This window comes from Pituophis catenifer, unplaced genomic scaffold (genome assembly GCF_029215685.1).
Source record: "Pituophis catenifer annectens isolate HBS135680 unplaced genomic scaffold, rPitCat1.0.hap2 SCAF_3, whole genome shotgun sequence".
In the NCBI taxonomy this organism is placed as follows: domain Eukaryota; kingdom Metazoa; phylum Chordata; class Lepidosauria; order Squamata; family Colubridae; genus Pituophis; species Pituophis catenifer.
The window spans coordinates 160,276,527-160,290,680 of record NW_027256883.1 but is presented as its reverse complement, the minus strand read 5'-3'; the positions used below and the strand labels follow the sequence as shown (position 1 = coordinate 160,290,680).

Sequence of the window (14,154 nt, the reverse complement as noted above, 5' to 3'; positions counted from 1 at the left end):
TTATAAGTCAAGGACTATCTGTAATTATATTGACATATATTTATAATCTCTACAATGTCCTACCCCTTAAAAGAACCAAATCAAGCCATCACTGCAAAAGATATTCTCTGACCAATGATATACAATAATTTCACTCCCAGGATACACATTAATCACACCCTGCAACAAGAAATGTACTTGTAATCTTTTATTGTAGTGTTATTTTTTCCATGCTTCTGAAGGGATGAAAAAAAAGCCAGAACAATTCCATTGGCTTATAGAGAGGTGGTTTTATTTGCAGATTTATTTATTTATTTATTTATTTATTTATTTATTTATTTATTTATTTATTTATTTATTTATTTATTTATTAAATTTATATACCGCCCTATTCCTAAGGGACTCAGGGCGGTGAACAGCGAACGATAAAAATACATGTAATACAAACGTTAATAATAAAAAACCAATTAAAATATACTAAACATTCTGGTCCTAGATAATTCAAGACATCCCAGTTTAAAATAAAATCAAAAAGCAATATAAAGGGAAAGTTAGGCCAGGCCGGCCTGCTGAAACAGGAAATGTTTTGAGGGCACGGCGGAAAGTGCGCAGATCCGGAATCTTCTGTATCTCTGGGGGGAGCTCGTTCCAGATGGTGGGTGCCCTCACAGAAAAGGCTCTCCCCCTGGGGGCCGCCAGTCGACGGCACCCTGAGAAGCCCCTCTCTATGGGAGCGTACTGGGCGGTGAGAGGCTATTGGTGGCAGAAAGGCGGTCTCGTAAGTACCCCGGTCCTAAGCCATGGAGCGCTCTAAAGGTGGTAACTAAGACCTTGAAGTGCACCTGGAAGACCACAGGGAGCCAGTGCAGCTTGCGCAGGAGGGGAGCCACATGGGAGCGCCATGCTGCTCCCATAACTACCCGCGCGGCCGCATTCTGGACCAGCTGGAGCCTCCGGGTGCTCCTCAAGGAGAGCCCCATGTAGAGAGCATTACAGTAGTCCAGGCGTGAAGTGATGAGGGCATGAGTGACCGTTTTTAACGAGTCCCGATCCAGAAAGGGACGCAACTGGTGAATCAGGCGAACCTGATAAAAAGATCTCCCGGCCACAGCCGTCAAGTGTTCTTCTAAAGACAGCCGTGAGTCCAAGAGGACGCCTAAGTTGCGAACCCTCTCCGTGGGGGGCAATGACTCATCCCCAATAGTCAGTGATGGCACCAATTGACTATATCAGGACGTCGGAAACCACAGCCACTCGGTCTTGGATGGGTTGAGCCTGAGTCTGTTCCTCCCCATCCAGATCCGTACAGCCTCCAGGCACTGGGACATCACTTTAAGGGCATCATTGGGGTGGTCCGGGGTGGAGATGTATAGCTGAGTATCATCAGCATACTGATGATACTTCACCCCAAAACCACGGATGATCTCACCCAGCGGCTTCACATAAATATAATACAAGGAGAAATGCAGTCCTTGTGCCTTCTATATAAATTAAAGACAGGGAACAAAAAGAAATTGCACTCCTTTACATTTGCTCTTTCTTCCTTTTTCATTATACAATAAAATAAAAACATGAGAACAGTCTAAATCCATGATGGCAAACCTATGGCACGTGTGCCAAAGGTGGCATGCAGAGCCCTCTCTTCTGGCACGCGTCCCATTGCCTCAGGTCAGATCTCTGTGGCGTTTATTTCATGAGCTTCTGTTTTCCTCCAAACGACGAAACAGAAGCTCACGAAAGAAAAAGATCTTACCTCTTGCTGCGCTGCTGGTGTTGGGATGCCCTACCTCCCGCCAGCCAGCTGGTCTTCAGGTCTCTGCTGCACCTGTGTGCATGTTGGTGCTTGCATGCGTGCATGTTGGCGCACACATTTGTGCGTGTGCACACACATTTTAGTTTGGGCATACACGTGCACAGTTTGGGCACTCAGTATCCAAAGGATTTATCATCACTGGTCTAAATGGATAACTGACATAACTTGCTTAACCAATCAGTAGACTTATAACTCTGTCATTTATATCTTAAACTGGACTACAATTTCCATCATGATTTGTCATGATGGATGCGGTAGTTCAAAAACTCTTGAGAGCAGATTAGAAACTCTATATAAAACCAATTATTTATGGAGTCCAGTTTAGCTAAGGGGTGCAATTTTTTTCTGGGACAGTGGTCCTACTTGGCTTTTGATGGTGCCAATATTTCATCCTAAAACTGCACTGGATGGGATCAGAATAAAAACTAATTTTTGTTTTACTATATTCCCTAGTCAAATCAGACAAAAAATAAGTAAAATTTAAATGATTGCTTTGCTATTGTGTAACTTACATCTTCTGCCACTTGGAAATCTGCAACTGATTAAAAGCTTTTGGAAGTTGGGGGTGCTCACCCAATGCATGTGAACCTGGGACTTTAGGATGCACACATTTGGAGAGCTCCTTTAAGCATCTCTGAGCTACTGTGTGGAACTCAGCAGAGCAGCTTTATATATTTTGCTGTCTGAGGCAAACAGCCAACCACATGCAAAAGCTGGCAGAGCTGTTTCAATGTCTACCTCACACAGGAGACAGCAGCCTTGTTCAGGGAACTCAGAACATTTAGAAGAAGCCTGGCCAACTTTGCTCCTGCAGCCAGAAGCAATCCCCTACTCATCCAACCTATCTAGCGTGGAAATGACTGGGCTAACCCTGCATTTGTTAAAATAAGTACTTCATTGCTCTTACAAGCTTACATCAGAAGAGCAAAGGAAACCATGGAATAAAATGATTGATGGCTGATTATGTGCCATCAAGTTGGTGTCAACTCTTAGCAACAGTATAGAGAGATGTTCTTTATGATGACCTGTGCCTAACATGCTCCTTCAGGTTTTCCAGCAACTGCTACCATAACTGTGTCCATTCACCTTGCTGCTGGTTCGCCCTGTTCTTCTCTTTCTTTCCACCTTTCCTATTCATATTAGAGCCTTTTTCAGAGAAACACGACGTAATGGGACCAAAATGTGATAATTTGATCCTGGCCATTTGTACCTCGGGTAGAAAACTTTGGATCGTTTTATTCAATGATCCATCTTTTTAATCCTGCTTCTTCTTCAAAGGAACCAAATACAGTAAGGATAAAACGTCAAGACCGAAAAATAGAACTAGAAAGCAACGAAGACGTTGAGAGGGGAAACAATAAACATATAACGTTAATATATATTAAAATAAAAACGTGTGACGACAATCCAGGACTTTTGTCCAAACATCCCCCCCCCCAGTAGTTATTAAAGGTCCACGGCTCATCACATCGTTGTATCAAACGCCATTTTATCCCCCAGAGAGTGGGTGGAAGAGAAACACGGTCTGCCTGAAACTACAACTCCCATCAATTATTGCCCTTGCCCTATTCGTTATCGCGCCGATCAGACTTAGAACTACAATTCCCGTGATCCAACGCAAGGAGGCTGGTCCTCGGCACTCCGGCAAGGGTGTCCTTGTTGCCTGAATGGAAGGGCGATTAATTAACTACCCGGCAGACGGCGTTTGATGTGGACCACCCTGTAGCGCGCCAGGACCCCATTCTCCTTCTCCATTTGGATCGCCCGGCCCAACTGTCAGTCAACAGCTAGTCGGGCTGCGCGACAGGGGAGGCGGCGGCGGTGGTTACCGCCTCAGCCAGGGAGACCGACTCGCCGACTGCAGAGTGGAGGGGTCGGCGAGCCAGGAGGAGGCGGAGGCAGGCAGGCAAGACGCCTATCCTTCAGCTGTGAGATGGACCGGTACTCCCTCCGCCATTAAAGGGCAGGCGGACCGAAGGTTCCTTTCCCTCCCTCGAGCAAATTAGGGATTTGTTATCGCTTTCCCTCTCATTCGTCCGAAGGCGGGCGCGTTTCACTCACCTGGTGAGGGAGATCTCCTCCCTTTCCCCTAATTGAGGAGAGGCAGGTATAAAAACCTGCCCATTCACTCCCTTGGCCCCGCCGGGGACGGCACAGCCTTGCCCCTCCTCCTATTGCAGACAAGCCGATAGACGCCCCCCCCACCCCAACTCCCCCCCCCCACACCCCGGGGACTCATTGGGGAGGAATCGGCTAAACTCCAGGCTGAGCCATGCGCCCAACCTCTCTGCGGAGACAGGCGAAGGGTCGCCCGCCCCTCTGAAAGAGTACAGACCGCCCGCCCGCCCTGCATAGGCGCCCCTTTCCTGCCTCCGTCTCCCGCCATCCTCTTCCTCACGATGCCGCTGCCCCGCTCTAGCTGAGAGCCCAGGGCGAGGAAGAGGACCAAGGCTCCGGGTTTGGGGGGTGGGTGGGAGGGAGGGAGGCACCATGGAGCGCCGAGGGGACCCGGCTTTCCAGCTCCAGCAAAATCTGGAATTCAACGTGGACAACGTGGAGAAGGTGAGAGCAGCGCTCCCAGGTTGGGGGGGGGGCGCAGGGGAAGGGGGGTCTGAATTACACTTGCCGGGTGCGGTTTGGGGGTGCTGTGCCCCCGCGGGTGGAATGGAGGAGAGTTTCGGATGTTCTCCCCTGGGTTTTCTGCCACAAGCGGGTTTTTCTCCAGTTACTGTAGACCTGCCCTTCCCCTAGTCAGCAGGCCTGCTGCTCCATCTTCATCATCTTCAGGATAACTTACCAGTCCCTGGCATGGTCCTCTTCTGCATTTTCTTTACAGTAGTGTGATCCCTAAAATCCACTGGATTTTAGTGTTCCACTTTGAATAAGCGGCTGCCTTGATTTTTTTTTTTTTTTTTGTTAAAATTTTCGATCCTTCCTGTTTATCACTTCCCAGTAAGTAATTTTAGGATGAATCTGACAGGGAAAGGAAATTATTCTGTTGCTGCTGCTGCCTTAGAGAAGTGATGCTTTGTCCTGTCTATATTCCTAGAATAGATCCTGTCCACTCCTTTGAGCCCAGCATAGGTCAGCAAACTCTTTGTTCTTCAAGAGTTTCAGGTATACAATTCCTCTGGTTGTAGAAAACACAGGTATTTAGAAAGATTTAGAAATCTGGGAGGTGAATTTTTCTCTCAGAGATGGTTCTTTTGTTGCTGCTTTATCTTTCTTGTATGGTTTTACCTGTATCTGTCACATGCATTTTTTTCTAATTCATAGTCATTTCACTAATAGTGAAGTGTGATGCCGTTTTGGTGACATCAACTTGAACATGGGTGTGTCTTTCACTCTGGTTCCGTGCAGTAACTGATACAGACATTTGAAAAGTTCTTATGGATCCTTTTTGCTGTATTTATCATTCACCGTGTTTTGTTTACATTAACACTATTAATAATTGAATTTATTGAGGTTATACTGTGAAAGTCATAATAGAAAAAAAAATACTGGCCTTAAAACTGCAGTTTCTTATTTTTATATGTGAAACTCATGTAGCTAGTTGTGTGGTAACTGTTGTACTAGTTGTGGAAATAATGAAGCATTCCAGCATGATTTCTTCAAGAGAATGGAAAGATTTGATAAAAGACCCAAATGTTACATTTATCTCTACTCTGATGTTATATCTCTTAAAGTTCCTGTTTTTGCTCTGTACATTACTACCAGTCACTGTTAGAGTGAAGAGAGCATGGTTTCACTTCAGAAATTTGAAGTTACTCGTCAGTAGATGGGGAAAATGTAGACAATTCTACACTATTTGATCTTTCTGAAAGGCAGTTTCATGATCCTGATTCAGTAAAAACTACAGGTAGTCCTTGACTTACAACAGTTCATTTAGTGAACATCAAAGTTAATGTCACTGAAAAAAGTGACATGACCATTTTTCACACAACCATTGCAGAGTTCCCCTGGTCATGTAATCAAAATTTGGATCCTGGGCAACTGGTTCATATTTACAATGGTTACAGTGTCCTGGGGTCATGTGATCCCTTTTTGCGATTTTTTGACAAAGTCAATGGGTAAGCCAGATTCACTTAACAACCCTGTTACTAATTTAATAAATGCAGTGATTCACTTAACAACTGTGGCAAGAAAGGTTGTAAAATGGGGCAAAATTAATTTAACGGTCTCAGCTACAGAAATTTTGGGCTCAGTTGTGCTTGTAAGTGAGGGCTACCTGTATACAGTGTCACTGTCAAATAGATTAGTCTTTTTTTTTTTCTTTTTAATTTGATTTATATGCCGCCCTTCTCCGGAGACTCAGGGCAGCTTACAATGCGTTAAGCAATAGCCTTCATACTTTTGTATATTTATACAAAGTCAACTTATTGCCCCCACAAACTGGGTCCTTAATTTACCTACCTTAGAAAGGATGGAAGGCTGAGTCAACCTTGAGCCTGGTGAGATTCGAACTTACAGTAATTGCAGACAGCTGGTGTTAATCACAATGCTATCAGTCTGCTGAGCCACCAGGCCCTGGCACCTAGTCTGGAGCAACTGTCATCTGTAATATGATCTTATCTACATTTCTCTGTGATGCTTTTCTTGAAAAAAATATAAAAGCAAAAATTGTAATTAATGTTTTATTGATTTTCCAAATGTTCAGAAAAATAATCCTATAAGGCAGACATTCCCTAGAATGGCTTATTTAAAATTACCTACTGAATTCATGACTGACATGAAATTAATTGAAGAACCCATTCTAATCATAACTACTTTATACCACTTAACTAATTTTTATAGCATCCAAGTGAAAATAGATGCCTATATACAATATGCTGTGATGACTAGATTATAAAATGAGTATTAAGAAGAAAGTGGGAAATTCTGTGTTTACAGATATAAGCAGGTTCTGTGATTATGCTCCAAGTAGAAAAGGATAAGAATGGGGACTAATAAAAACAGGGCATTGAATGGATATAGAATTAAAATGAGAATCCCAGTCTTTGAATTATAAAACAAATTATTAGGTTTTATGACTGTCATAAATATAGAATGATTAATGACTGTTAATGTCTGAATGGAAGTGGAGATGGAGTGCTTTAATACATTTCTGAGGGCTCAAGGATATCCTTTTCCCATATTTAGGACAAACTAATGTATAATTTGCAAAGTTGAGGTACATTTTTCTTTTTTAAAAAAAAAGGTTCAGGAAGCACACTGAAGACTTATTCTAAGGTTAAATGCAGATAGAAATTGGTCTTTCATTTAAAGAAAACCCATTTCATGTCTTGGTTAGCTTTGAAAAATATTCTGCATTCTACCTGAACTATTTAGGCAGATTTAATTCAAGATACTTTAATCTATCTGCCTTTAATACTCATTGTATTCCCAGCAGCATTAAAGTAGCTACTTTCTGTTGTACAATACCCTACATTGGTTTATTGTATTCTTCAGGCCTTAGGTAGGAGCTCACTAGTTGGATTCTTTTTGTTTTCAAGTATTGTCTTTTCAGCAAGTTACAAACTATGGTTAGAAACACCTAGTTTGATTCCCTTTTGATTTTGATAGGTATATGATCAGATAGCAGATGCCTAGTTTGAACTTTGAAACTCTATTACTACATTCTGCCATTTGCACAGGGCATATAAATTAAAGATTCCAGCATTCTGCAAGATTATGTGATAGGCAGGACCGGCTTCTGTTGCCTGATCTCCTCCTGGGTAATGCTGCTTCATCATTTCCCCTGGAGAGAAGGCCTAGGCAGTTCTTTTGTGTACATTGACAATACAACAAATGTTGACATCAGGAAAGGTCAGGACACTCCAGGGGGTGATTAGCTCTGTAAGTGATGGGGGAAGTGGATATGTAGAAGTTACAGCCATGGGGTGTTGCAGAATGGCTGCTACCCTAGCTGGAAGTGGCCTCAGCAATCTCTGAAAGATCTTTTGGCTCCTCCCACGTTCCCCCCCCCCCAGTTCTGTCTCAAAGAGGGTTTTGCGTTACTGTCTGGCATTGCCTAGTATGAAGCTTTCCTGTGAAACACAGCTTGCACTATAAGGACAACAGTTGGGTAACCAGCTGTGGAAAAATGTGAGCCCTTTCTGCAGGGAACTATGTAGTACTGGGCTGAATTCAGTGCCCAGTTTATACTGCAGGGAGCATTAGGGAATTGGGGTCAAGATACAAGTCTTTGTAGCAAATCCTGCTGAATCTGCCATGTGTCTGTTTTCAGCTTGAGTCTTCCTTGCTGTATGCAGAACGTGATGCTCTAGGAGAACACTTTCAGATGCCTTAACAGGCTTCTTTTCTTCTGTTCTTTGTGGGTATTCTTGTAATTTTGTTTCAACATGAATCTAGAACTTCTAGCTATAGAAAGTGTTGCAGTGTGAGAAGTTAGTTGAGGCCGACACGCACATTTTTGCCGAGATGATAGAATAGGGCTAACTAGATTTTGAACTAGCTTCTCATTTTTGTTTTCACTATATTAAATATTTAGACTAATTAAGTTTAAGTAATAGGATGGAAGAAATGCAACTAAAAAGACACGCCTTTATTTTAACAATGTCTGTATTTGCTGCTAGCAAATACTATTTTGGTTCATTTATTAATTTTTGAATTATAATTGTCTTCTGACTGAGAGGACAACATTGCATATTGGACATATATCAGATTTAGGGGAAAGAAGTAATCCAATAGATTTACTGACTTGTACTTGTTAGGGAAAAATTCTGGGAAGGATCACCCAATAGTGATATGATTTATGACATAGCTGCAATTTCAGTATATAAAAGCTTTTAATGTGTGTGTTATAAATGTGAAAAACATGAAGGGACATTTTCTCATGCTTGTTGGAAGTCTAAAAAAGCTTAAAAATTGAATATATATATATATATATATATTTATATATCTTTTTCTTTTTCGTAGGCTTTTATGTGCATATTCTTTCTAGCCAGGTTTTACCTACATAAGCTAAGATGTTCTACAGCCCTGGTTCTGTGAAAGCTCATTCACAAGTTTCTGGGCTTTTTTTCTGCTGACAAACAGCAACTCTGTCTCCCAAAAAGCAGCACATGTTATTACATGTATTCTGGAATATTCTTGGGTTGGAATTGCATTTTCTTTCAGTACTTTAAATTCCAAGTATGTGTTTTAGATCAGTAACTCTGCAGAAATGATTTGGGACTATCTTCTTTTGAGCCTGTAGATGAGTAGTACTTTGTAGTAGTACTTGTAGTACTTTGTAATAAAGCTTTGTATTATCAAGAATACGCTTTCTGATTTTATAAGCAATGAATTATTTTACCCCAATCACAGCTCAATTAAAATAGGTTTTGTTTTTTTTTTACTTACAAGAGAAATGGCATGAGATATCTTCTGCTTGTTGCAGCCTACGGAATATACTAGGCACTTGAATAAAATTTCATCCTTTATATTCACTTTCCTTTCCATAATAACTGACATTGTAGAACTAAATTGAACTGAAAGTTTGGGAAATTCCAACTAAATTCAGCAGCAGGTAGAAAACTCACATTTTTTGTTGTCTTAATATTTTAGCTGAAAATGTTCTGGTGGTGTTGGCTTTGTTGCCGGCCCAAACATCATGCATCTCTGCTTCAAGATTATTCTTTTGTTCTTCCTTTTCCGGTTCTTCTTTCTAAAACTTTGTTTTTGAAGCTTTTCAATCATTCCTGTTTCTTTTGTGGGCATATATATGTAGCAATGTATGGATTTCCCAGTTGAGGCTAGATAATCTAAGAATTCACATTTATGCTGTTACCCTAGAAAAAGAAGGTTGGTTTCCATCGCTTCTAATTTAAGGTACTGAGTTTCAGGACTAGATGATGTGACAGCTGAGACAGCTGCCTTCAGAACAATATACTGGGGAATAAAATATAAGTGAACCTTCTTCTTTGACTCTTTAACAATGTTGCCATTAATTTATTGTTGCCAAAATACTCTGGAAGGACTTTTCCATATACTGTAAGCAATTGGGGCATATTTTGCACCTTGCTTCAGTGAAACTTGGGAAAGATTAAGGTTTCTTAGAATGTTCAGGACATCACAGTATTTCATTTCAAATAAAAATCTGAGTTCGTAAATGTTAGGCTTTCCAACAAGGGCTTGGCAGCAAATCATAGATCTTCTGACACTTCTTGGCTCAACTCATCTGTTTAGCTTGAATTGGCTTAAAACTCCTGAACGGGGTTTGCCTTGATTAAAATATTTACTGCAGATAAAGATGAAGCTATGCGCAATTGTTAATTGCTTATGATTCATTTTTATGAATAGTATTTTATAGTGAGCATTTTATTACTCACTATTTTTATATTCTCAGAGGCTTACATTGAGATTTATTTTCATCCTTCCAAATAAACAGATGTTTGGTGCAGTGTTTGGTGGTCTTAAAGTCACGGGATTGTTGTATGTTCATATAATGGCCATTTCTGACCTAGGAACTACTGGTTCCTGCCTTGCATGCCTGAACCAATCACTAAAGAATGCCAATACCTTTTTTTAAAAAAAGTCCAGTGTCCATTTTCTTGCAAGCTATGGCTGAGGTATGGCCTAATGTGAAGCCACTTTTGGAATGGAACTACTGGGACCAAAATATAAACAGATTTTTCTGCCAACAGTTCTAGCATAAATGCATACTAAAATTCTTTTAAAATGAAATCCATACATTACTAAGCTCTTTTAGAGATAGGATGCTGAACAATTTCAGCAAAAGAAGCTACTGCTTATTTATTGCTTTGTCCTGCTCGGTGTGCATTGTATTCATAAATATCTGAAATTCATTGTTAGTGGCACGTGAATTGTTTTCTTGGTACTATGTTTAATAGAGGTTTTTTTGTTCTGTTTTTCCTTGGTTCTTGTATTACCAGATGTCAGTGTTTTTAGATAATGGGGCTTTTATCCCTTAAATCACAATGAAGATTGTATTAAACAGATTGGCCTCATGGTAAGAGCTGTCTCTGAAATTCTAGTGCAGTATCAGATAGTTGCTCTAGTCTAGTCTATTCATTTAAAAACGAATTGACATTCTAACATTAAAAAAGTTACCTGAAAATAACTACTTTGTGATTTTTTTAAAAATTAGAAATTTAAAAATAAGATGAAAGAAGTCAGCTATAGTGATGTTTTAGTGGCTTTGAAGATAATACTGTTATAAAATTAACGTCCAAAGAATGTTTCATCTATGTTAGACTAAAGACCTGGCATGAAAAATGACCAATCAAGACCAGGGAAATTCCCTAAGCAGGGCATTTTCAAATCAAAACTTTATTACAGGCAGATTTGCAGCCAGAATGTATAGCATATATAGAAACACATATACTAAAATCTGTAAATATAAATAAGCATAAAATATAATAAAAATGGTAATAGTAATGATAATATAATAGTACAAAATAATATAGAAATAATATGGGTAATAATACAAGGATTAGGACTTCTGATGAAGACATGATGCACTGAAGACATCCCTGAAGAAGTAAGGATGACACTATGGCTGAAATTGATGGGCAGATGCCAGGATTGCCAAAATCTCTGGTGAAAAGAGAGCTCATGAGATTAATCACACATACTCCAGACAGTAGCTTCTCTTAAGTAGATGGCAGGAACTGATGTTTTTGTGATCTGTTTGTGAGTTGAGTAATAGTGAATCGAGGATTCCATTAAAGCTCATAGGCATAATGTAGCCTTTAAGAAGATAAGGTTGGACTGATCCAGGGGTGGGTTCTAAATTTTTTTACTACTGGTTCTGTGGGCATGGCTTATTTTGTGGGTGTGGCTTGATGATCATGTGACAATTCTTTAGGATTTAGCAGAGGTACTGGTCTACCAGGCTTTTAACTGCTTGCAGAGCTGTACTGGTCTACTCATTTGTTTTTGCAGGTAGTGGTCTACCCATTTATTTTTGCAGGCACTGGTCTACCCATTTATTTTTGCAGGCACTGGTCTACCCTTTATTTTTGCAGGTACTGGTCTACCCATTTATATTTGCAGGCACCGGTCTACTCATTTGTTTTCTTTTAACATTGATCAGCTGTAGGGGCGGCCCTTTGAAGCCCCGCGGCAAGAGTTTAAACAGTTTTTTCCCCTTTAGCCGATAGCTGGGACTCAGGAAGCAGCAATAGATTGGGGGTGGGGCCAAATAAAAGCTAAGAATAATGCAGGGGCGGTGCAGGGGGGGGGCAGAACCGGTTCGGTGATGTCATATCGTCACCTCTACCGGCTCAGCGGAACCGGGCTGAACCGGGAGGAACCCACCACTGGACCTCATTTCTTAATCACTTTGAAATAAACTTTTTATTGCTTTTTAAATATTGAGTACCTTTGGAATAGCAAGTGTCATGGTATTCACTGAATGAGTTTCCTTCAATTCTTTATTAAAGAAGTTTTTAAGTACAAGTTAAGGATTTTATTCTGTTTTAATTAATAACAAAAGAGTGGTTTTAGAATATTATAAAGGAATTTTAAAGGTCCAAATGGATTTATTTTTTTTTCTTTTGACCACCCTGTAAACCCTTTACTTGGGGTAGAGTGGGGGAACTGAATGGATTTGAGTGCTTACTGGTTGGATGCCCTTCCTGAAGCCTATGTAGAGTTTGCAGCAGATATTTTCTCTTTGTGCCCTGAGAGAGAAACATCTGTCACTGCCTAGGATTGAACTCTCAACCTTCCGAGTGGGAGGCAAGCGTCTTCACCTCTAGGCCACCACACCACTCATTCTGATGGATTTAATAATAATATGAAACGGAACAAAAGAATTATTCTTGTGGGAATCTATGTTTTTGCATTCAGAAGAAAAACAACATGATAAAATGGGACTTGAAGGTGGACATTAGAGGTGCACCAGAAAGAAATAAAGATTATTGTTAAAGAGGAAGAACATTTAAGCTCAATTTGCTAATGCAGAAAAGAGCAAAATCTTTTAACAATGGATGCACTGAGAGATATTTGTGAATAATGTATTCAGAAGTTATCTTTAAAGATCTCTGCCATTATTGATAGACTAAATGATATTATGCAACATGTTTTACTGGACAAGCCTAAAATGGATTCAAAAGTGAACTTAAAATTAACAGGCTAAAAGAAAGATATGGAACAACATGAAATATTGAATATAGAAATGAAACTGGCTGCAATGGAATATGAGAATCTTGGAAGATGGAAATGATCAGATAAAAGGGGGAAGAGCCCGCAACTGTTTATTGGGCAGAGAAATAAACTTTGAAAGGAACCATCCTAATTTATCAAGAGGTAAAAAGATATAGCAGGAGACTTGTACTTTCGGACATGCAAGGTTCTGTTGATGTAATCTTACAATAAATAGAATTAGTTCATTTGCCATGTTTCCTGTTTGATCTACTTGTGAGTCTGATGTTTTCATAACTAAAAAAGACATACAAATAGTAGACAAGAAGGGTGTCGATAACCTTTCTATACTGGATTTACAAAAGGGATTTGTTAATGTTGTCTGTGATTTTGTGAAGAGACAAAGAAAAAATGACAAGAAATCAAATGGTTGGACACTATATGAAGGGACTAAAGATTAGTATTGTTGAAAGCAAGAGGAAGGAATGTAAAGTTGGTTTATTTGACCAAAATTAAAATAAATAGGTTGCTAATTTCTAATGGACTTTTTTCTGACCAGGATTGGATTATAGTGTTTTAAGGTTTTGTTTAAAGATATAGTTTATATATAATGGGATAGAAAAATGTTTATTTGAGATTCTCTGTAACAATATTAACAGAGGATAATGTGGCTTTCAATAACATCCTTTCATTGAAGTATTTCTTTTTATCTGTCCTTTCATTCAGCATCATTGGAAGAACTCACTTTCTACCATCATATGATAAGAATGTCTTTATTGACTCCTGCAAATGAAACAAACAAAATATGAAAAAGTTATGATATTTATGTAGTTATTTATCAAGCATATCTAAATTATATTAAAGCAACCAAAATATCTTTACAATCCCCAAGGCATGTCACAACTTTTGAGCACCCCTGATGTTTGGAAATCGAAAGTTGAAAAATTTGATAGGCCGTATAAAAATCATGCATGCTATACATAATTATCTATATATGTAAAAGCGAAAACCACTCACGCATTAATCATGAAATCTCCAGAACCGTAAAGCCTACAAACTTGAAATTTTCCACATATGTTCCTCTTGGCTTCTAGGTGCTCACTAAGAAAGGATTTTTCAAAATGACCATCAGAGCATTAGTAATTAATAATATAGGAATATTATTAATAATACGCTCTGATGATAAGCAGTACTACTCCCCCTCCCCACCTGAAAAGAAATCTGTTCCAAATGCAAAACACAAGCAGAGGAGTTTCACTTTCAGTTTTACT

At 39.6% G+C, this 14,154-nt stretch overlaps 1 protein-coding gene across 2 annotated transcripts in view; it reads left to right on the top strand.

The window, feature by feature from the left end:
* The first annotated feature begins 4,282 nt into the window (after window positions 1-4,282).
* Window positions 4,283-14,154, top strand: part of IPO13 (importin 13) — a 53,489-nt gene continuing 43,617 nt past the window's right edge. The window contains exon 1 of one of the 2 annotated variants that reach the window (XM_070941415.1): window positions 4,283-4,354. In XM_070941415.1, coding sequence (XP_070797516.1) covers window positions 4,283-4,354 — 72 coding nt within the window. The remainder of the gene's footprint in view (window positions 4,355-14,154) is intronic. The other variant, XM_070941416.1, reaches the window with a different exon arrangement.